Below are 21,323 nucleotides of genomic sequence, written 5' to 3' on the forward strand. Positions count from 1 at the left end.
TGCCTAGAAAGAGCAGAAGGAAAGTAAGTGTGGAGAAGGCCCAAATAACTGGTATTGCTATGTAGGATGGCTTTGATTTATAACCTGAGTGAAAAACGAAACCTGTTTGTTAGGGTCTCATAGCCGGTTACAACAAAGCCGCCACACACTGCAGGTCCATTCTAATTGTGATTAATGAAGGCCACAACCTGCATTCTCTCATCTGTAGCATTTGTTTTTAAACGCTGCTGAACTAAGTTTGATTCTTGAGTCATGCACTGGAGCTGCTTCATTTTGGCATCTTCATAGCTTTTTAACAGCTGGATTGCCTGGAGTGACCTACTGCTAACATTTTCAGTGCTTCATTTAACAGCGATGCGAACAGCCATCGCTTCACTGGCTTGACTAAAACGGGTAGGGAGAAAGAGGATTTGGCTCACATGGTAAGGAAATGTTATGTAAAGCACAGTGCTCAAAATAAGAGTGGTGGGTATTTGAAAAGCTCTGTTTCTAAACAATGCAGTTGCAGACCTTTGCAATGAAAACAGAACCACAATACACTTTTTGAAAAAGTCCATGTTAAGATGATATAATGATGTGCACATATTCCTGATAATTTGTGTTCCTTAGTAAAAGTTGCCAGGTTTCAAATCATCAATTACAAATTTGCCTGTACCAAAAAGTAGGGTTTCTGTCACTGTGCTGCGTAATTTATATTTGTTCTTGCGTTATCACCCTACTTCCCCAGCTAGGTAAAGGTAAAGGGACCGCTGACCATTAGGTCCAGTTGTGACCGACTCTGGGCGTGCGGCGCTCATCTCACTTTATTGGCCGAGGCAGCCGGTGTACAGCTTCCAGGTCATTTGGCCAGCATGACTAAGCCGCTTCTGGTGAACCAGAGGAGTGCACGGAAACACCATTTACCTTCCCGCTGGAGTGGTACCTATTTATCTACTTGCACTTTGATGTGCTTTCGAACTACTAGGTTGGCAGGAGCAGGGACTGAGCAACGGGAGCTCACCCCGTCACGGGGATTTGAACCGCGACCTTCTGATCAGCAAGTCCTAGGCTCTGTGGTTTAACCACAGCGTCCCAGCTACCAGGGGGTAAAACTGAAGACCCATTTACTTTAGGAAGATGGTGCTGAGCAGTGGAATACAGCAATCTGTCTCACTGTATGTTAATGTCTATAAAGGTGAAGGTCTGATCTCTTGCTTTGCAACCTGCCAACATTATCACTGGTGCTCTTTGGTTTAGAAACATGCAAGATTGCAATACAAACCTAACCATAGTGGACTCTGCACAGACAAGCATAACAAAATCTGTTTCACAATCTTCAGAAAGGAGTCAAATTTTATGAAAATAGGGATCCCTTCTATGTTATAGAATTAAGACGTTTAGTTTGGTAGTGTATGATAATGAACTTTCTTATATTTGTAAGTCTTTTAGCAGTGGGACTGGGTTAAAGTTGTCGCTGTCATTGTGATTATTAGTAGAAATGTCCTTGTTGATAAACATTTTTTTCCTCGGGGGGAAATCAATAAAATTGTAAGCAAAAAGAATGATAGGATTCTGCCACTGCCACCCCATCATCCTGAAACCACTCAATGTCAGTACAGCTTTGCATTTCACTGTTTTAATATGGGGAACTAAATGCAAACAAAACCTTTTTACAATAAATCTCAGAATGTTTAACAGCTGAAAGCTGAGCTGATTCTTGCACGCAGTCTTAACCTCTGTGGCCCTTTCACCTGATCAGGCGGTCCACATTTTAATGAAAAGGCCATTCAGATTGTGTGAGCTTTGCACCGGAGATTCTCTTAAGCATGCATTAAACAAACTGAAAGCATAAATTGGCCAATAGCGTGAAAATTACCAAAACACCAGTTCTCGTGGGAGCCTTCTCCAAAGTAATCAGGAAGCAAAGGAAAGGAATTAGGCAGAATTAACAGGGCATGATCCTGCCAAAGATAAGCAGCAAGTCTTTCAATGGTAGAAGGAAGCACATGTGTTGTTCTGTCCCAGTGAAATCAACTGTACTTTGAAAAGTTTAACTTTGGCTAGATCCAGGTCCATGTGAGGGAACAGCCAACGTTAAAAAAAAAATGGGGAGTAGGAAATGTTGCATGTGGTGGCAGCACACCACTTGCTTCTTTTACTAAACATTATCTGAGGGTTGGCAGCAGCTATTAGCCTTCCAAAACAAGTGGCCAGGCCATAAATATTAGCAGAGGTGGGTTGGAGTAGTTCAGATGAAGTCCTGAATGTGGAGCTGCTGTGAACTAGCCACCTGGGAGAGATTTGGGGAACAGATCACATGTCCACTCTTTCCTCCTCCCCTAAATCAGACTGAGCATTGAACAGACAGGACTCTCTAGAGGCTCCTCCTATCACAGTTGCACCAGAGACCAAATAGCGGAGCTCATTTTCTTGCTGCCTTCCTTGACCATCATGAAGCAAAGACGATGTAACAGCATTTTCATCTCAATGCTAACTTTTACAAATCCCAAAAAAGCTTTTTGAGTTAGTCCGTAAATATGGTTTCTGCCAAGATCAGCTCACAGGAGGATTGGCACACTGGAGATATTTCCTCTTCTTTTCTTTCTACGCACGGCTATCCTGCCTCTTTTGGTTTCCCTTCTCCATTCTCGATTTTACATCAATGTTGTCGATGTGTTAGAATTAATTCTAATGCATTGCACACATTTTCTGAGTAATTATAGGCTTTAAAGTGTCTTTACCAATGGTAAAATGGACATGGCATGCATTTAACCAAGTTAATGCGATCCCTGATTAAATATGCAAACTTCTATAAAGTTCAGAAAACTCCTGACTAATGCCACAGGCACATCCTAACTTCAGAAAATGAGTAATCTGTCCTTTTGATTTGTTTTTATGTGAAAATGTCACTGTACATGAGTTGCCCCCTCCCACCTCCCTCCCACAGCTCCTTCATAAACTCAAGTCAACAATTATGTGTTCAAATATTTGCGTGTGGCCTTTAAAGCTGGAAGCAAAGAAAAAATCTCTTCTATCGGTTGACACAGCTGTGAATGAACGAGGTGCCTGCACGTAGATTTCCTTGAATATTTTGAAGAGCTGCTTCTCATTATCCCACTGGAATATTTGGGAGAAGGTGTAGTCACTTCCCAGGGCTAGGTAGTGATGATTCTTAAAGGAGAACGGCTGAAGGGTCATAGCTCCCCGGGAAGGCAGAGCTTGGATTTCCACAAATTGTTTGCTATTCCACATCATGACTCTGGAGTCGCCAATAAATCTTGTAAGTGAGAGGTAGAGGTTGTCCTGTATTCGAAAGCTTTTCACAGCCAACACATCTTCCATGTTGGGTATCTCACTGTGTGGGAGGAACTTTCTGGAATTTTTGTTCCATTGAAGGATAATGGGAATCTGCGAGCGGCTTGACAGGATTAGATGAGATTTTCCATCTATATCAACAAACTCAGCATCTGTGTCCCGGAACCATTCATGCAAGGACTGGTAAGAGTAGAATCCCTTGTTGTTCCATTTATAAATTGTCGTCAGACCAGCTTTTGAGCTATCTGCGATGACAAAAAAGGTTTCACTCTCTATCTGAAAGAGTTCTATGTCATTCGGCTTTGAAATGCGGGAAACTTCTATGTCCTGGAATTTGACAAACTTTGTCCAGCCTTCCTCATACTTATAAATGTGTGAGCCACCGAAAAGCTGAGCCACCACCACAAAAACCTGATCATCAATCAAGATAGCTTTGCATCCCACTATGGACTGACCTGTTGGCTCAAACAAAGTAGCAATATCAGCAGAGTACAATTAAATCTTTTAAACAATATATTGACCAATTCATCATTGTTTTTGAATGAAACCAACATAATCCAGGCAGTCAAGATAGTTATGAAGCGACCATGTTTCTTTCCACTGAGAATACCATATTAACCTTGCCTCTGAAGATCTGAAATGAACTACTGTCAACATTAAAGAGGACCCAATGGAGTACATTGTTGGTAGGGCTAAAAACTTCAATACTGGAGAAATGTTTCGGTCAGTCTGATGCTCTGGACAGCTATATCAAAATCTAGAGCAGGCCCTCCATTTGTTTTATTTATTTATTCATTTATTTAAAAGCATTTATAAACCACTTAATATTTTAACACTAATATCTACTTGGTGTACATCATTAAAACAAGAACACAACATAAAATCAGTAGTGTAACAGTAGTATAAAAGCATCTAAAATAGCAGTTCTGGGAATTAAAACAAAAACAATCTTAAAGGTCAGTGAAAGCCAGGGCAAAAAGATAGATCTTTACAATGTTGCTGGAGTACAACTCCCATAATCTCTGACCATCAGTCATAATGCTGATGGGGACTGGAGTCTGTCATCATCTGGACGGCTACAGACTCCTCATCGCTGATCTAGGCAAACAAGCTAAGGTTCTTAGAAAACTCTCTAGCTTGAGCTGGTAGCCAGAGCCTGAAATGCAGGAAGGTCAAATTATTCCTCCGTTGATCAGGTAAAGGCAAGAGGCCAGATTCCTAATACTTACAGCAAAAAAAAGAGTAACTTCTGTGCTTGTAGAGGAAGGATGGTGAACCTGTGGCCCTCTATCATTCCCAGCCAACATGGCCAACGTTCAGGGATCTTGGAATTGTAGCCTGAAAACTGAAGGACCACAAGTTTCCCATCTGCTGTACAGGGAGCCGTAGCCTGAGCCTACCCAATCGATGATAGTCCACCAGGCTATATCCCAACCCATGAGATTCTTGGAGTCCCAAACAAGGAATACTGGAGTCAACTCTACCAGTCATATTTATGGACCCCTCCTGTTGTTAGCTCATTTAAATAACTGTTGCTGATCCTTCCAGTAAATGTTGTGACTGGAGGCATCCACCAAAGCAGTCTTGGAAACACATCTTGGAGAGCCTAAGAGCATTCATGACTGGTGCAGAGCTACTGAATGAAAGGACTGCTACTTTTACAGATTTAAAAATCAGCATAGTAGCCTTTCAGCCATAACAACCTTGGGTGTTTGCTGCTGATCAACAAGAATGCCCTTTCTTTGAAAGAATCAGCCATGCTGAAATAGACTTGATTTGACTCTATAAATTTCCTATCCATACAGCAACCTACTTCCTGTTCCTTGCTAAGGGGAACATCATCTTTCTACAACACCCAACATTTTTTTTAAAGCTTCACCTAAACACCATAAATTGAACAAACAACAAACATGATGTTTTGTATTTGTTTTTTTCAAGTGCAATAGTTTCAAGTGAAAGGTCAGCGAAAATATGAGCTGAGAATCACCACACAGGCAGTGCTGAACAATTCCTTGGCTGCAATCCTGGACACTTACCTGTGAATAAGTCCCATGAACTCAACAGGTTTTACTTCTGAGTAGACATTCATAGGAATGCAGTGTCAACCTCTTAAAAGCCTCTTTGTCAGGCTCGGACCACAGATCTTCTGGGAGCAAAACCACTGTGAGGGTGAGCTAGAGCATCTCAGTGTGCTGGCTTTGGCACCTAATACAGCTTAAGTGAGAACCTTGGGCAGGGGAGAAGTTTTCTCCATCTTGCCTCTTCTGGCGCTGTGCTGTCTAGAACCAGAGTTTTTCCATGAGGGTGAGTTTTGGTTCAGGATACAGGAACCTGGTGAGAAAAGGGCTTCCTTCTAAAACAGGGTGGGTTGTCTGAAGTGCCTTGTGGTTATTGTGCCTTCTCTTTCAAAGCTAGAGGTGGGGTCAAGTGAGGGGAGGGGGTCTCATCTGGAAAAAGTGTCCCTTTTAATTGGGACATCTTGGTTGCGTTTGTGCATAGTGATGTAGTATGCTTGATTAGAGGCTAAGAGTAGTTTGACTTAGCGCAGCGCAGGGACTCTCTTCTGCGGCTCTGGAAATCGCTTCTGAGCATGCACACCTTCCGGCGTCTGGGCATGCGCAGAAGCAATTTCCAGCGCCGCAGACATGCGCAGATGCGATTTCCGGCATTGCGCTGCGCTGGCCCAGCCCACGGTGGATCTATGTGGGAGTGATCTGACGTGCCCGATAAGCCTTGCTGACCCCTGGAATAGGGTGAGCCTGTGGCCTGGATTCAGGAATTGAGTACCGGTAGTTATCATAAGAAAAGAGTGGCCAGGATGGTAACCTGGCAGACAGGAGATAAACAACACACTCAGGATTTTGTTTTAGACCATCCCTTCTGATGTACGTATGATGTACTAGACGTGGTCTTGGGCTACACCCCTTCTGTGATGTATTTATTTTTATTTTTTATTAAAGATTTTCTTGTTTTACAGAAGTAAGTGTAATGCCTCGTATTTTTTCCATGTAACATTTTTACAAATCCGTTTCATTTGTTGAGACATTAGGGGGAGAAGAAAAAAAGGGGGGGAGGGAGGGAAGATGGGTGGGGGTGGGTGGCGATCTTTCTATTTTGCTTAATGTATGTAGGGTTTGGTGTCAGCGTTGCTTGTGTTCCTTTGGTGGTGAGAGAGGTTGGGGTTGGCCTAGGGTGTGGTTGTTTGTTTGTGATTGGCTGTGGTGATCTTTGTTTTCGTGTGTGAGTGGGGTGGGTGGGTGTTTTGGATCAGGTTAGCCATATTGATTTGTATGCTGTTGGTGGATTATTGTCATTGTCTTGTTGGGCTGTCTATGTGACAAAGGGGAGCCATACCGGGGTAAAGGCGTCTTCTTCTGTTTGTCCACGTGTCAGTTTCAGTTTATTGGTTACTTTTTCTAGTAGGGCTGTTTCCCATACTATTTGGTACCATTGGTCCATGCTTACTCCACCCTTCTGAGGGATGTGTCCCAACAGTCCCCTAAAGCAGGGATGGGGAGCTGAATGCAGCCCTCAAATCTCTCTATATAGCCCTAAGCTACACCCCTTACTATAGCCATCTTTGAGTAATTGGCTTGCTGAAATCTGTCCTTAAACAGCAGTAATACTGATTGCTTCCTTGGATAGAGGATGAAGAGGTGTGTGTGTGTGTGTGTGTGTGTGTGTGTGTAAAAGTAAACCCATGACATTTGTGTTGCCTGCTGTACTGTACACACCCATTGCTCCATCTACTTTTGTCTCTGGTCCCACTCTCTACTGGCATTAGGCTCCCAGAAGGTTGCTCATGAGTTACAATTTCCCCCATCTCTGCCCTAAAGTCTAGTTAAGATGTAAAAGGATAGATCAATTCAGACCTCCCTACTTTAGTTCAGAGTCTAGATTTCTTGGCAGAGGTGTCCCCAGGAGCACGGGGAATGACAGTGAATTGGAACAGTTTCTTGCATGCTAATGGGCCTGTTTACCATAATCAGACCTAATGTAGTTCAATAAGCATCATACTGTCATTTATTATCTAGCAACTAGTAACATGGAGCAGTGCTTGTTTTGAGCTGTCATGTGTAAAGAGGGAGAATAGAATGGGAAGGGAAGGAGAAGATTTGAAGAAAACATCATCATGTCTTAAGGTGGAAATGGGAGGAAGAAAGGGGCAGGAAGTCATTGACTAACATTTTGAGTTGGCCATTGTGGATTCCTGCTTGCCAAATTGATAGAATCCTATGAAGTGAGAGAAGTCAATGAATAAATGCAATGGCGCATCTTTCATTACAAAGGTTTGTGGTTCATTTTTCTCAAGCGCATCAGCCTGGATAGCTCGGTTGGAACGTGGTGCTGATAATGCCAAGGTTGCAGGTTCAGTCCCCAAATAGGACAGCTGTATATTCCTGCATTGCAGGTGGTTCGACTAGATGATCCTATGATGGCCTGGGAATCTGATTCAGAGGCTGAACCTGAGGAATCCCAGCCTGCACAGGAGTCCCCGCCTCCAGGACCGGCTGAGCTGGGGCAGGGGCTTGAACCTGAAGGGCCCTCACCTGTGCCAGATCCTCAGAAGCAGACACCAGATGAATCCGCTCTGGCTCCGGAGGTGATCGAGGACCCATTGCCTGCAGGTGCTCCTCTCCCAGCCATGTCGGGGGAAGCTGAGGTTGCCTCTGGGTCTGGTAACCCTCCAGCCTCTCCTGAGCTGCAGAGGCTCAGGGCAGAGAGGCGGAGGGAACTAAGTTCTCACAGGAGGAGTGCTCACCTCCAGGCCAGGAGAGGCGAATCACCTGTGGACTGGGGCTGCCCTATGCCTCGGGGCAGATAAAAGCCGGCCAGCCCCAAGTTGCGGGAGCAACATTGTTGATTACCTGTTCCTGCCAGCACCCTGCCCTGCTCTTCTGCCAGAGTTCCTGACCACACCCGACTCCCTGCCTTGGACCCCTCTTCAGCCTCGGACCGGACACGGACCATGCCGCACGGTAACCCCCCCCCCCCCCGGGACCTGCACAGATCCTCAAGGTCCCTTCCAACTCTACAATTCTAAGCAACAATTTTGTTGCTGCTCTTGTCTCATCTCCTCACAGGTGCGAGCAAAGTGTTTGTATGAGGGAACATGAAGGTTTGGTTGGAGACCAAAAAACAGCCAGCTCAAACCTTCAGGAGGAGGACTCAAGGTAAGCGGGGGCAAAGAATGCTTGGTTGATCTGGGCAGGGCCAAACAACAATGTTTGGGGCTGTCTCTCTAAGACCATGATGGCACCACCTCTAGTTGCAGGGAGATTAGATGACATTGGCTATCTGATGAGCATTCATTCTAATTTGCTTATGGAGAGGTCAGATGACAATGTGTCAAATCAAACACACTGTCCAGTATATCTTTGTATCGCTTCCTTTAGAGCAAAAATATATATCCAGTATTTGGGTCAAGCTGGGTTGTTGCATAAAAATGCCCATCAACTTTAATTGCATACCCTGAATTTGCCAGTATATGATTGAATCCCACAGTCTGGAAGCCCTGTCCCCCTATATTGAGAAAAAGTATGGCAAGGTTAATACCCCCTATCTAAGTTCCAAGGTTTGAATTTAACCCCCCCACCTCTGATGCTGAGGGTTGCTTTTTGTTTTTTTAAGAGTTAAAAGAGATTTGATCTCTAACATTTCATCTGCTTTGGTCTATAGTGTTACTGTACTCCATTCTGAAGAATCAAGTTTACTTATTGCTGCATAGCTCTGCTTTGCATTCCATTTCTTGGTCAAACTAGAGTGTGGCATCTTGTGACCCTCTGAGGATCCTGCAATATATGAACTCATATTCTATCCATCATAATGATAACCATTTTGTTAGTGAACTAGACTAAACTATTTTTTATTTTTCAATGGATCCAACCTAAATTCAGCAGATATCAGCAAGAGATATTCTTTTCAATGTGCATTTTTTCCTGATACTCGGATACTTAAAAAAAAAAGACACTAATAATCAATTAAGTAATATAACAAATAAAAATTATGTGTTCATTTTTACCAGTAATGTTGTCATAACTCCTGAAGTTCTTCTCAATGTGATCCCATTCTAGCACCATGCAATTTTCCATGCTGGGCTGGGCAATGGCGACATACACATCATTGTTTGAGTGGTATGTGTCCACTGAAACTGACTGGTAGGGTAAAATCTGATGAACCACAAAATCTGAAAAGAAATGTTTGTAATTAAAAACAACAAAAATGTTACAATTGAACATGGCAGAAAACATAAAACAGAAACGTTGTGCTGATTTCTCTCTGGAAAACCCTGGCTTGGAAAAATTACTTTGGGGAACAGTCTTCGGGGGGGACGATAGCAGAATGAAGTATGAATTTAAACCCATGTACTCCTTGGGGGGGGACGCGGGTGGCGCTGTGGGTTAAACCACAGAGCCTAGGACTTGCTGATTAGAAGGTCGGCGGTTCGAATCCCCGTGATGGGGTGAGCTCCCATTGTTCGGTCCCTGCTCCTGCCCACCTAGCAGTTCGAAAGCCTGTCAAAGTGCAGGTAGATAAATAGGTACCGCTCTGGCGGGAACGTAAATGGCGTTTCTGTGCCTTGCTCTGGTTCACCAGAAGTGGCTTAGTCATGCTGGCCACATGACCCGGAAGCTGTATGCTGCCTTCCTCGGCTAATAAAGCGAGATGAGCGGCACAACCCCAGAGTCGGCTACGACTGGACTTAGCGGTCAGGGGTCCCTTTACCTTTACCTTACTCCTTTTTTTCACTTGAAGTCACTTTCACCTGATCAGAAGCAGATCTGCACAGTTAAAGACATGAGTCTGACAATGTCCTACATAATTTTGGTCTTAACTCCAATGATATATTATGTGCTAAAAGACACATGTTTCCACACACTGTGCCTTTCTGTGACTATATCCTCTGTGCCTCTTCTGGTTTCTGATACCTACAGTATCTTGTAAGTCTTAAAGTTTGAAATTTTGAATTAACTAATATATACAGATGGTCCTACCCTTTTGTGGGGGGACTCTGAAAAGGAAAGTCTTAAATGATGTATCCAGTTTGCTCTGAAATGACAGACGTCAGTAGCAAAGGAGGGCATCCCAGCAATTTGTTTCACAGTATGGATTCTATGGGCTTTTACCCACAGTATGGACGCGGGTGGCGCTGTGGGTAAAAGCCTCAGCACCTAGGGCTTGCCGATCGAAAGGTCGGCGGTTCGAATCCCTGCGGCGGGGTGCGCTCCCGTTGCTCGGTCCCAGCGCCTGCCAACCTAGCAGTTCGAAAGCACCTCCGGGTGCAAGTAGATAAATAGGGACCGCTTACCAGCGGGAAGGTAAACGGCGTTTCCGTGTGTGGTTCTGGCTCGCCAGAGCAGCGATGTCACGCTGGCCACGTGACCCGGAAGTGTCTTCGGACAGCGCTGGCCCCTGGCCTCTTAAGTGAGATGGGCACACAACCCCAGAGTCTGTCAAGACTGGCCCGTACGGGCAGGGGTACCTTTACCTTTACCTTTATGGATTCTAAAGAATGTCACTTCACACTGCTGGAACACTCTATTAAAAAATGCATTTTCTTTCCAGAGGTGGGCCGTCAGATTGTTCCTTCACTAATAGAATTGCTTTGCTTTCTCAGCATTTTCCTTCTCCTGCAGTTGTTTTGAAAACTAGAACACATTTCGCTGATTTTCTCCAACATTCTCATGTGTAGCTGTTGATCAGCTGTGTGGCTGGATGATGCCCCTCTGACTACCATGTTCAAAAAGCCTTTGGTCAGTTACTATGCAAGTTTCAACCCACCAAAGACTATAAGCCACCAGCCTGTAGTTTGCTGTGTGATATTTACAGGTTACAATACATGGAGTAAATATAAACAATAATTTTTTTAGTATTTAGATACTACTTTCCCCGCATTTTCCATAATCCTAACAGCATAGTAGGCCAATATATTATGCCCATGAGCAGTAGTGGTGGTGAGAGGTAAAGGTAAAGGGACCCCTGACCATTAGGTCCAATCGTGACCGACTCGGGGGTTGCAGCACTCATCTCGCTTTATTGGCCGAGGGAGCCGGCATACAGCTTCTGGGTCATGTGGCCAGCATAACTAAGCCGCTTCTGGCAAACCAGAGCAGCGCACAGAAACGCTGTTTACCTTCCTACCGGAGTGGTACCTATTATCTACTTGCACTTTGATGTGCTTTCAAACTGCTAGGTGGGCAGGAGCAGGGACTGAGCAACGGGAGCTCACCCCGTCGCGGGGATTCGAACCGCCAACCTTCTGATCGGCAAGTCTTATGCTCTGTGGTTTAACCCACAGCGCCACCCGCGCCCCTTCGGTGAGAGATAGTTACTTGCTTAAAGACATCCCACATGGTTGAGTCAGGTCTTGAACCAGAGAATCGCAACTCACAGAATATGATCTTAAATACGGCCTCAAACTAGGTATGCAGCATCAATGAATTGGTGAATGTATATAAACACAAGTGATTGTGCACATTCACAGGAAGGCACTAGGAGAATGTGCACCAACCGACAGCATCAACAGGGAATTTTACACATGGTCTGGTGAGTGAAGATAACGGTCAGCAAATGCTAGAGAATGTGAAAGTATCAGAAATACTTCAAGTGGTTCAGCGAATAAGCACGGCATTTGTGTCAGTTCTGTGCAACAGCCAGGCCCAATCTCCTATTTACGTTGACGTACCAGTATACCTACTTTCTGGTTGACATTGTCTACCTGTACATACACCTCAACAGCACTTGGAAGACTAGGCATGTTGACCGGTCAATGCAGAAGACCCCTATTAGTAAAGACTCTTTACATCGTCATGTGAAATCTAACAGTCACCAGTATTTATGCACATCCCCCACTCAACTCAAAATAATCACTACACACTTCTGGAGAAGTAAATGACAGAAGCTATAACTCTACTAAACACACAACAGTTAGTTTACCATTGCTGATACACCACTGATAATAACTGCATGGCCTAAGCATGGTCCTTAAAAAGCAGAGACATCACCTTGCCAATAAAGGCCCATATAGTTAAAGCTATGGTTTTCCCGGTAGTGAGAGCTGGACCATAAAGAAGGCTGATCGGTGAAGAATTGATGCTTTTGAATTATGGTGCTGGAGGAGACTCTTGAGAGTCCCATGGACTGCAAGAAGATCAAACCTCTCCATTCTGAAGGAAATCAGCCCTGAGTGCTGACTGGAAGGACAGATCCTGAAGCTGAGGCTCCAATACTTTGGCCACCTCATGAGAAGAGAAGACTCCCCGGAAAGGACCCTGATGTTGGGAAAGATGGAGGGCACAAGGAGAAGGGGACAACAGAGGATGAGATGTGTTCCCGAAGCTACCAGCATGAGTTTGATCACCTGATCGGCAAGTCCTAGGCTGTGGTGTAACCCACAGCGCCACCCGTGTCCCTTTATTATTATGATTAAGGTAAAGGTAAAGGTACCCCTGCCCGTACGGGCCAGTCTTGACAGACTCTGGGGTTGTGCGCCCATCTCACTTAAGAGGCCAGGGGCCAGCGCTGTCCGGAGACACTTCCGGGTCACGTGGCCAGCGTGACATCGCTGCTCTGGCAAGTCAGAGCCGCACACGGAAACGCCGTTTACCTTCCCGCTGGTAAGCGGTCCCTATTTATCTACTTGCACCCGGAGGTGCTTTCGAACTGCTAGGTTGGCAGGCGCTGGGACCGAGCAGCGGGAGCGCACCCCGCCGCAGGGATTCGAACCGCCGACCTTTCGATCGGCAAGTCCTAGGCGCTGAGGCTTTAACCCACAGCGCCACCTGCGTCCCAACATTATTATGATTATTAAGTATTAAATGGCACTTGAAGCTTTGACTTCACATGCAGGGAGAAAAAGCTGTCCATTCTTTGAATCCAGGTTCATACTAGCAAAATGGAGAACTTAAAGTTGAACTAGATGTGACAAAAGGACGCGGGGTTGGTGTTGAAAACATCACTGTCTATAATTAGTTCTCCCCTGAGCGAGACGCATCGCACAGCATGCAGTCCCTAAACTGTTTCCCCACTCCGCTTCTCTACATTAGCTGCCACTAGCAAGGGAGGGAAAATATACAGTTGTGGTGAAGTGATGACACAGGGTAATTGCGTCACTGCATGCTACTGGGAATGAGACACTAGATCACGGTTTTTGCCAACAGAGCCATGTTGTCCATAACCTTTAATTCTACCATTAGTCTTGCCTTACCTTCCTTTGTCTGAGCAGATCCAGGAAGACAAATCCATTCTAACAGTGCAATACTACATATGTTTAATCCGAAGTAATTTAATACTACGTATGTTTAATCCAAACTTACTAGGCCTTACTAGTAAGTGTTTCAGAAAAACAACAGAACAGAAGGTGTCAGCAAGCAGGGATGTAGGAGAAGATTAAGAATTAGGTAAAAGAAGAACATTTTATACACAAAGGAGTGGATTTTTGAGAAATAAGTATTAGCTTTTTAACTAATCTGTCATCACTTTCCATGTAAATAATAAAATGAGACAATTAAAAATAGGACATTTATGTCAATGCTAACAGAACAACGGTCTTGGTTTGTGGACTTGCATAGCTCACACTTCTCATTATCCATTTGCTATAAAATATACCTGTAGTGGTGCATTCATCATCAAAACTTGAGACATCATTTAACTTCTTGTCCTGAAATTCTGCTGGACCAACACACAGGACATCAGAAACAGTGGAATTTGTCATCTTTAACCACAAAAACAACCACTTGGCTTTGCAGTCACATTCAAACTTATTTCCCCTTAAATCTCTAAAAGGACACATAAAAATAAAATAAACAGATTTAAAAAGGTTGTTATTGAGCCAACAGTCAAATATTTCTTCAAGTTACTTGTAATATTTAATTCAAAGAACATTCGAACAGTTCAAAACTGATTCTGGTCAAAAAGTTGACAGCCCACAAACCCTGCTTTCTACATGGGGTGGGGAGGTGGTGATGTTGAAATGAATGGAGGCTGCATAGGTGAAATACATATTAGGTTGTAACATGCTGCAAATTTGTTGAGATAACTCTATGCTGTAAATATATCTGTGAATACAAACTGTCACAAAGTATATTGTGCATAACCTAAAGAACACACTTATTAATTTGTTGGAACAATCGTTTCCCATTATTTATGAGATCTAATATAATACTTTCCAAGGATTATTATACTGGTAGCTGAAGGTTACCATATTTTTATTACCCACTTCCTCCGATGAACTCTTATATGGGTAACCTTGGACACGTCACTTTCTCTCTCAGTGTCAGCTACCTCACAGGGTTGTGGTAAATGTAAAATGTGGGTGGGATGATTGACAGCATGCATGTTGCCCTGCGGAAAAGGCACTCTATCATCTATCTATCTATCTATCTATCTATCTATCTATCTATCATCTATCTATCTATCTATCTATCTATCTATCTATCTATCATCTATCTATCTATCTATCTATCTATCTATCATCTATCTATCATCTATCTATCTATCTATCTATCTATCTATCTATCTATCTATCTATCTATCTATCTATCTCATCATCTATCTATCATCTATCTATCATCTATCTATCTATCTATCATCTATCTATCTATCTATCTATCTATCTATCTATCTATCATCATCTATCTATCTATCTATCTATCTATCTATCTATCTATCTATCTATCTATCTATCATCTATCTATCATCTATCTATCATCTATCTATCTATCTATCTATCTATCATCATCATCATCATCATCTATATCTATCTAAATAGTACAGTGGTACCTCGGGTTAAGAACTTAATTCGTTCTGGAGGTCTGTTCTTAACCTGAAACTGTTCTTAACCTGAAGCACCACTTTAGCTAATGGGACCTCCTGCTGCGCTGCTGGAGCACGATTTCTGTTCTCATCCTAAAGCAAAGTTCTTAACCCGAGGTACTATTTCTGGGTTAGCGGAGCCTGTAACCTGAAGTGTCTGTAACCTGAAGCGTCTGTAACCCGAGGTACCACTGTAAATGCAATATAGATTTCCTGTATGGGAGAGTCATTTATTTATTTCCTCCTGTGTTATGATTTTTGGTAATACAGTGGTACCTCGGGTTAAGTACTTAATTCGTTCCGGAGGTCCGTTCTTAACCTGAAACTGTTCTTAACCTGACGCACCACTTTAGCTAATGGGGCCTCCTGCTGCTGCCGCGCCACCGAAGCACGATTTCTGTTCTCATCCTGAAGCAAAGTTCTTAAGCTGAAGCACTATTTCTGGGTTAGCGGAGTCTGTAACCTGACGTGTATGTAACCTGAAGTACCACTGTATTAGGTGGCAGAAACCCAGGAGCGGCTGGTGTAGCAGGACAGTGTTGCTCTTCTGACACCAGCATCACTGCTGCTTATCAGAGTGGGGCACTGCAGAGCCCCAGCCTCCACTATCGTACTTCCCTGCCCCATCATGCCAGCAGTTCTTGCATAAACTACGAAATATCACAAGCATTTCTCATAGAATCATAGAGTTGGAAGAGACCACAAGGGCCATCGAGTCCAACCCCCTGCCAAGCAGGAAACACCATCAGAGCACTCCTGACATATGGTTGTCAAGCCTCTGCTTAAAGACCTCCAAAGAAGGAGACTCCACCACACTCCTTGGCAGCAAATTCCACTGTCGAACAGCTCTTCCTGTCAGGAAGTTCTTCCTAATGTTTAGGTGGAATCTTCTTTCTTGTAGTTTGGATCCATTGCTCCATGTCCGCTTCTCTGGAGCAGCAGAAAACAACCTTTCTCCCTCCTCTATGTAACATCCTTTTATATATTTGAACATGGCTATCATATCACCCCTTAACCTCCTCTTCTCCAGGCTAAACATGCCCAGCTCCCTTAGCCGTTCCTCATAAGGCATCGTTTCCAGGCCTTTGACCATTTTGGTTGCCCTCCTCTGGACACGTTCCAGTTTGTCAGTGTCCTTCTTGAATTGTGGTGCCCAGAACTGGACACAGTACTCCAGGTGAGGTTTGACCAGAGCAGAATACAGTGGCACTATTACTTCCCTTGATCTAGATGCTATACTCCTATTGATGCAGCCCAGAATTGCATTGGCTTTTTTAGCTGCCGCGTCACACTGTTGGCTCATGTCAAGTTTGTGGTCAACCAAGACTCCTAGATCCTTTTCACATGTACTGCTCTCAAGCCAGGTGTCACCCATCTTGTATTTGTGCCTCTCATTTTTTTTGCCCAAGTGCAATTTCTAGCAACATTTTTTTTAAAAAAACAACCCAGACCATGCAAAGAAACTTTTGAGTACATTTAGAATTTTGGAACAGAGCCTCTTCTCAAGTAGATCTCTAAAAGGTTACTGCTGAATGCAGTTTTTGGTATATCTGCACTTTTACAAAAATGCACTGTTGAATAAGCGCTTAAACTAGGCCATTGTGACTGGTGTGACACTGGAAACAGAGTATGGCTGTGAGGGTTGCGTCCCTGATTCACTCATACTTTTTCGAAACCAGTCAGTCAACTATACGGTGGTACCTCAGGTTAAATACTTAATTCATTCTGGAGGTCTGTTCTTAACCTGAAACTGTTCTTAACCTGAAGCACCACTTTAGCTAATGAGGCCTCCCACTGCCGCCGCACCACCGCTGCATGATTTCTGTTCTCATCCTGAAGCAAAGTTCTTAACCCGAGGTAATATTTCTGGGTTAGTGGAGTCTGTAACCTGAAGTGTATGTAACCTGAAGTGTATGTAACCCGAGGTACCACTGTACTAGACCTTGCGGTTCTCTTTTCCAACCCTCCTTCCTTTTTTGTTTTCCCCAGAGACTGGAATGGAGAACTGAAGATCAGCTGGAGGGGAAGGGGAAGGGGGCTGCTAAACTCTTTCCATTCCTGCATTTTGTCCACACACACGCCAAGCTACTTTCCCATGCTTGGGTGAAAAGATGAAGGATCCTCATATCTTTCCCCTTGCAAGGTGGGCAATTTTGAGTTGAAAGATAGCATGAAGGCAAGAGTTAAGCAGCCTATCTCTACATGCCCTTCTTCAGTCCTGAGTGGCAGCTTGTCAATACAGTGGTACCTCGGGTTACACACGCTTCAGGTTACATACGCTTCAGGTTACAGACTCCGCTAACCCAGAACTAGTACCTTGGGTTAAGAACTTTGCTTCAGGATGAGAACAGAAATCGTGCTCCGGTGGTGCAGTGGGAGCAGGAGGCCCCATTAGCTAAAGTGGTGCTTCAGGTTAAGAACAGTTTCAGGTTAAGAACAGACCTCTGGAACGAATTAAGTACTTAACCCAAGGTACCACTGTACTGCTTTTGGTTGAAAAGAAATATGGAGGAAAGTAACAAAGTAATTCAATTTAACATTAGATTTGTCCAGACGTACACTGGGAATGCTGTCAATGGGCTGTAATTCTAAGTGAGATCTGAAAAAAAGTTTGGTAAAATGTGCAAATGCCCCTAGTTTGCAAACGTTTCTTTGTGTCAGATAAGGGCACATTCAGCTTTCAGTCATCAAGTGTTGAATAATTGAGAGATGGCAACTCAAGCGATGTACATGTTACTTGAGAACATATATATTTACTTAGCAATATATAATTTAAAAGTGGGAGGTCACATGCATCTAAATGTTAGATAAAGCACCCATGCAGAAGAATTAATTACCATGACTATTGCTATCATGAGATCATTAGCAAAAAGGTAATGAAAAATATTTCACTTGGCAATCTGGAATCAGGCTACCAGAAAGCAAGTGCCAATTGATGTATCGTATTTTTTGCTCTATAACACGCACCCAACCATAACACGCACATGATTTTTAGAGGATGAAAACAAGAAAAAAATATATTCTAAATGAAACAGTGGATGTATGATTTTTGTGGTTCATGCTGTGGCCACAGACATGTGATCTGATGGTGAGTTTGGGGTAGCCCAATGCAAAAATCCTGAGGATCCATGTGGATCCGTCCTTTGTAACCACGTTTTAAGTGGGGAGGGAAGGAAAAGCACTCAAGGGACAAGGAACACACGTGGGGTGGGGGGAGAAGGATGCTGTTAATAATGCAGAAGAGGGGTATAAGAGGAGAAGGCTCCTCTCCTCTCCCGCCTTGCTCCTTTAAAGCAAGCAGGCTCTGCTTCTCTCCCTCCTCCCCAGCTCGCTGAAAAACTTTGCTGCTATTTAGCCAGCTGAGTGGGGAGGAGAGTGGGACAGAGAGCCTGCTTGCTTTAAAAGAGCCAACCAGACAGGAGCCGCTTACACTCGTGTAAGCGGCTCCTCTCCTCTCTCGCTTTGCTCCTTTAAAGCAAGCAGGCTCTCTGTCCCTCTCTCCTCCCCACTGAGCGGCTCTTCTCCCACTTTGCTGTTTCAAAGCGAGCCACGGAGGAGGGAAGGAAGGGGAACCATGGATCCTCTGCTCACGACTGCAGCAGATCCCCCCCACCATCCATAGGCATTCGCTCCATAACACGCACAGACATTTCCCCTTACTTTCTAGGAGGAAAAAAGTGAGTGTTATGGTGCAAAAAAATACGGTATTTGTTTCCAGAATCAGTTCAAACTACAAACAATATTCAAAATTCCAAACTCGGAGTTTAGATACCCACACAAGGAGAGGCTTGCAATAACAACAACACAAATGGTTTGGTTGGCTTTACTTACAGTTCAATCAGAGAATCTAAATCACTGAAGATATCCCTTGGCAAAGCTTTAATCTGGTTATTGGCCAAAGAACTGGAAAAAGTAAAGTTAGGTGTTAAAATAGTTGAAGAGATGATAATCACTAAATAGAGCAGCACTTAGCTAATGTTAACCGTTGGGTGATGCCCAATTCCCAATGTTGACAGTGACTAATAGGATTATGAATGAATTACGTAAAACCCTTGAACGTTAATGGAAATCCAAAACACTCTTACTTAATTCATGAGAATAGAAAGTCGCGGCTCTTGTTTATAAGTTTGTAATAACAAGCTTTGCAAAAACCAGTCTCAAGGTGCCATCAAACAGATTTCGTTTTGTTTTTCTGGCTTAGGATGAAGAAAGTACACCTACAAAGGTTGCATGTAGAATTATGTATTTTAAGTACAGTAATGAGCCTGCTGAATTTCCATTCACTCCTTCTAGGCCACATGCCCAGCCTCCCTCACACAATCAACTTTAGAAACAAGATCTTCCTGCTTTCAACAGGAAATGCTCATTGGCTGCTTCATTAAGCCCCTGAGCAGCCATTATGGCTCTTCCTGCTTCTCATTGGGTCCAGAAATGAAGAGGAGGGCAAGTAATTAGACATACATGTTGCCTTGTGCATATGTTGGAACATGCAGATAAGGATATTTAAAATTATCATGTTGATTTGCAATTTCTGGTGTTCTGGGTTGGTGAGTTGGAGACCCCTGACCCGACCTTCTTGACCAGTGCAGGTCCCCCAGCTGATGCCTAATGATGTTGCTAAATGCCAGGCTTGTCCCCGACTCTTGCAAAATCTGACACGTTTACTCCCCACATTACGAAATAGTTTATATTTTGAACTAGCCGTGAAATATTCAGACATTGTCTTATGACACTAATACAGTGGTACCTCTGGGTGCAAATGGGATCCGTTCCGGAGCCCCGTTCGCATCCTGAAGAGAACGCAAGCCGCGTCTGCGCAGGTCGTGACTCACTGCTTCTGCGCATGCGTGCGATGTCATTCTGAGCATCTGCGAGTGGCGCAACCCGGAAGTAACGTGTTCCGTTACTTCTGGGTCGCTGCGGAGTGCAACCCGGAAATGCTCAACCGGAAGCAACTTTAACGCAAGGTATGACTGTAATCATTGACCATGAAAGAAACACCCCTAAAATTGACTCCACACAATGTGTTTCTCTTCATATGTAAACCATGAGGTGATTGCAATCTAAGGGTCTTGTAGAGCACATGAAGAACACAGAATACATTGCCTCCCACCACCTATTCTAGGTTCATTTGATTCTTTAGTCTTAACAAAAAAATGACTTTATCCAACAATGAGGACTAGAACATTTCTTGTTTCACATTTTTGCACTGCCCACTGCAGCTTATGTGGTGAAGTGAGAAAAATGCCATAGCTGTACCTACAGTGCAGGTACTGGAAAATCTAGTTTGGGGCAAGATATAAATAATTCAAAGTAGCATTAAAAGACTTACAGGTGTGTCAAATCTCGAAGGCCACGAAATGCGTTTCTTGAAATGGTTTCTACCTTGTTTCCTTCAATAAATCTATGCAGAAAGATTTGATTGAAAGACACACGTTAAAGAGAATGTTTCAGTTCGTCTGGTAGAAGAACAAAAGCAAATACTGAATAAAACATGAACAGCATTCTTCCCAGGACTTTTTCCCCAGACAGAACTCGCTGGAACTCTATTCTGGCACCTCTCATGTGGGTGCCATTGCCATGAGTTCCGGCACCTCTTTTTCTATAAAAATAGCACCAATTATTCCCCTTTTCTTGGCTTAAGTGTCTGATGTGGTCTGATTAACAAAAGCCTCCATTAACCAAACTGCTCATTTCAGTGCACACACGAGAGTCGCCCTCAGGAGGTTTGTGTGAGCAGCAGGGCTCTTGCTAGATTTTGGGTCAGGCTTCAGTATGCTTTTATTGCTTGTCATGTAACAACTGCCCCTGTGAGTCAGACATAAAGGTAAAGGTAAAGGGACTCCTGACCATTAGGTCCAGTCGTGGCCGACTCTGGGGTTGCGGCACCCATCTTGCTTTACTGGCCGAGGGAGCCGGCGTACAGCTTCCGGGTCATGTGGCCAGCATGACTAAGCTGCTTCTGGCGAACCAGAGCAGTGCACGGAAACACCGTTTACCTTCCCGCCTGAGTGGTACCTATTTATCTATTTGTACTTTGACGTGCTTTCGAACTGCTAGGTTGGCAGGAGCAGGGACTGAGAAACGGGAGCTCACCCCATCGTGGGGATTCGAACTGCCTACCTTCTGATTGGCAAGTCCTAGGCTCTGTGGTTTAACCCACAGCACCACCCGCGTCCCACACATATATACTGCTTAAGGTAAGGTAAAGGTAC

General features: G+C 44.0%; 1 protein-coding gene across 1 annotated transcript in view; it reads right to left on the reverse strand.

Moving 5' to 3' along the window:
• Positions 1 to 1,599: 1,599 nt before the first annotated feature.
• The window catches only part of LGI2 (leucine rich repeat LGI family member 2), a 28,409-nt gene continuing 8,685 nt past the window's right edge, over positions 1,600 to 21,323 (reverse strand). The window contains exons 4-8 of the mRNA XM_083755001.1: positions 20,441 to 20,512; positions 18,940 to 19,011; positions 13,903 to 14,072; positions 9,317 to 9,481; positions 1,600 to 3,749 (exon numbers count right to left, since the gene is read on the reverse strand). Coding sequence (XP_083611127.1) covers positions 2,932 to 3,749; positions 9,317 to 9,481; positions 13,903 to 14,072; positions 18,940 to 19,011; positions 20,441 to 20,512 — 1,297 coding nt within the window. The 3' untranslated portion in view covers positions 1,600 to 2,931. The remainder of the gene's footprint in view (positions 3,750 to 9,316; positions 9,482 to 13,902; positions 14,073 to 18,939; positions 19,012 to 20,440; positions 20,513 to 21,323) is intronic.

Source organism: Podarcis gaigeae (genome assembly GCF_964106915.1).
Source record: "Podarcis gaigeae genome assembly, chromosome: 9".
NCBI classification, from domain to species: Eukaryota; Metazoa; Chordata; class Lepidosauria; order Squamata; family Lacertidae; genus Podarcis; species Podarcis gaigeae.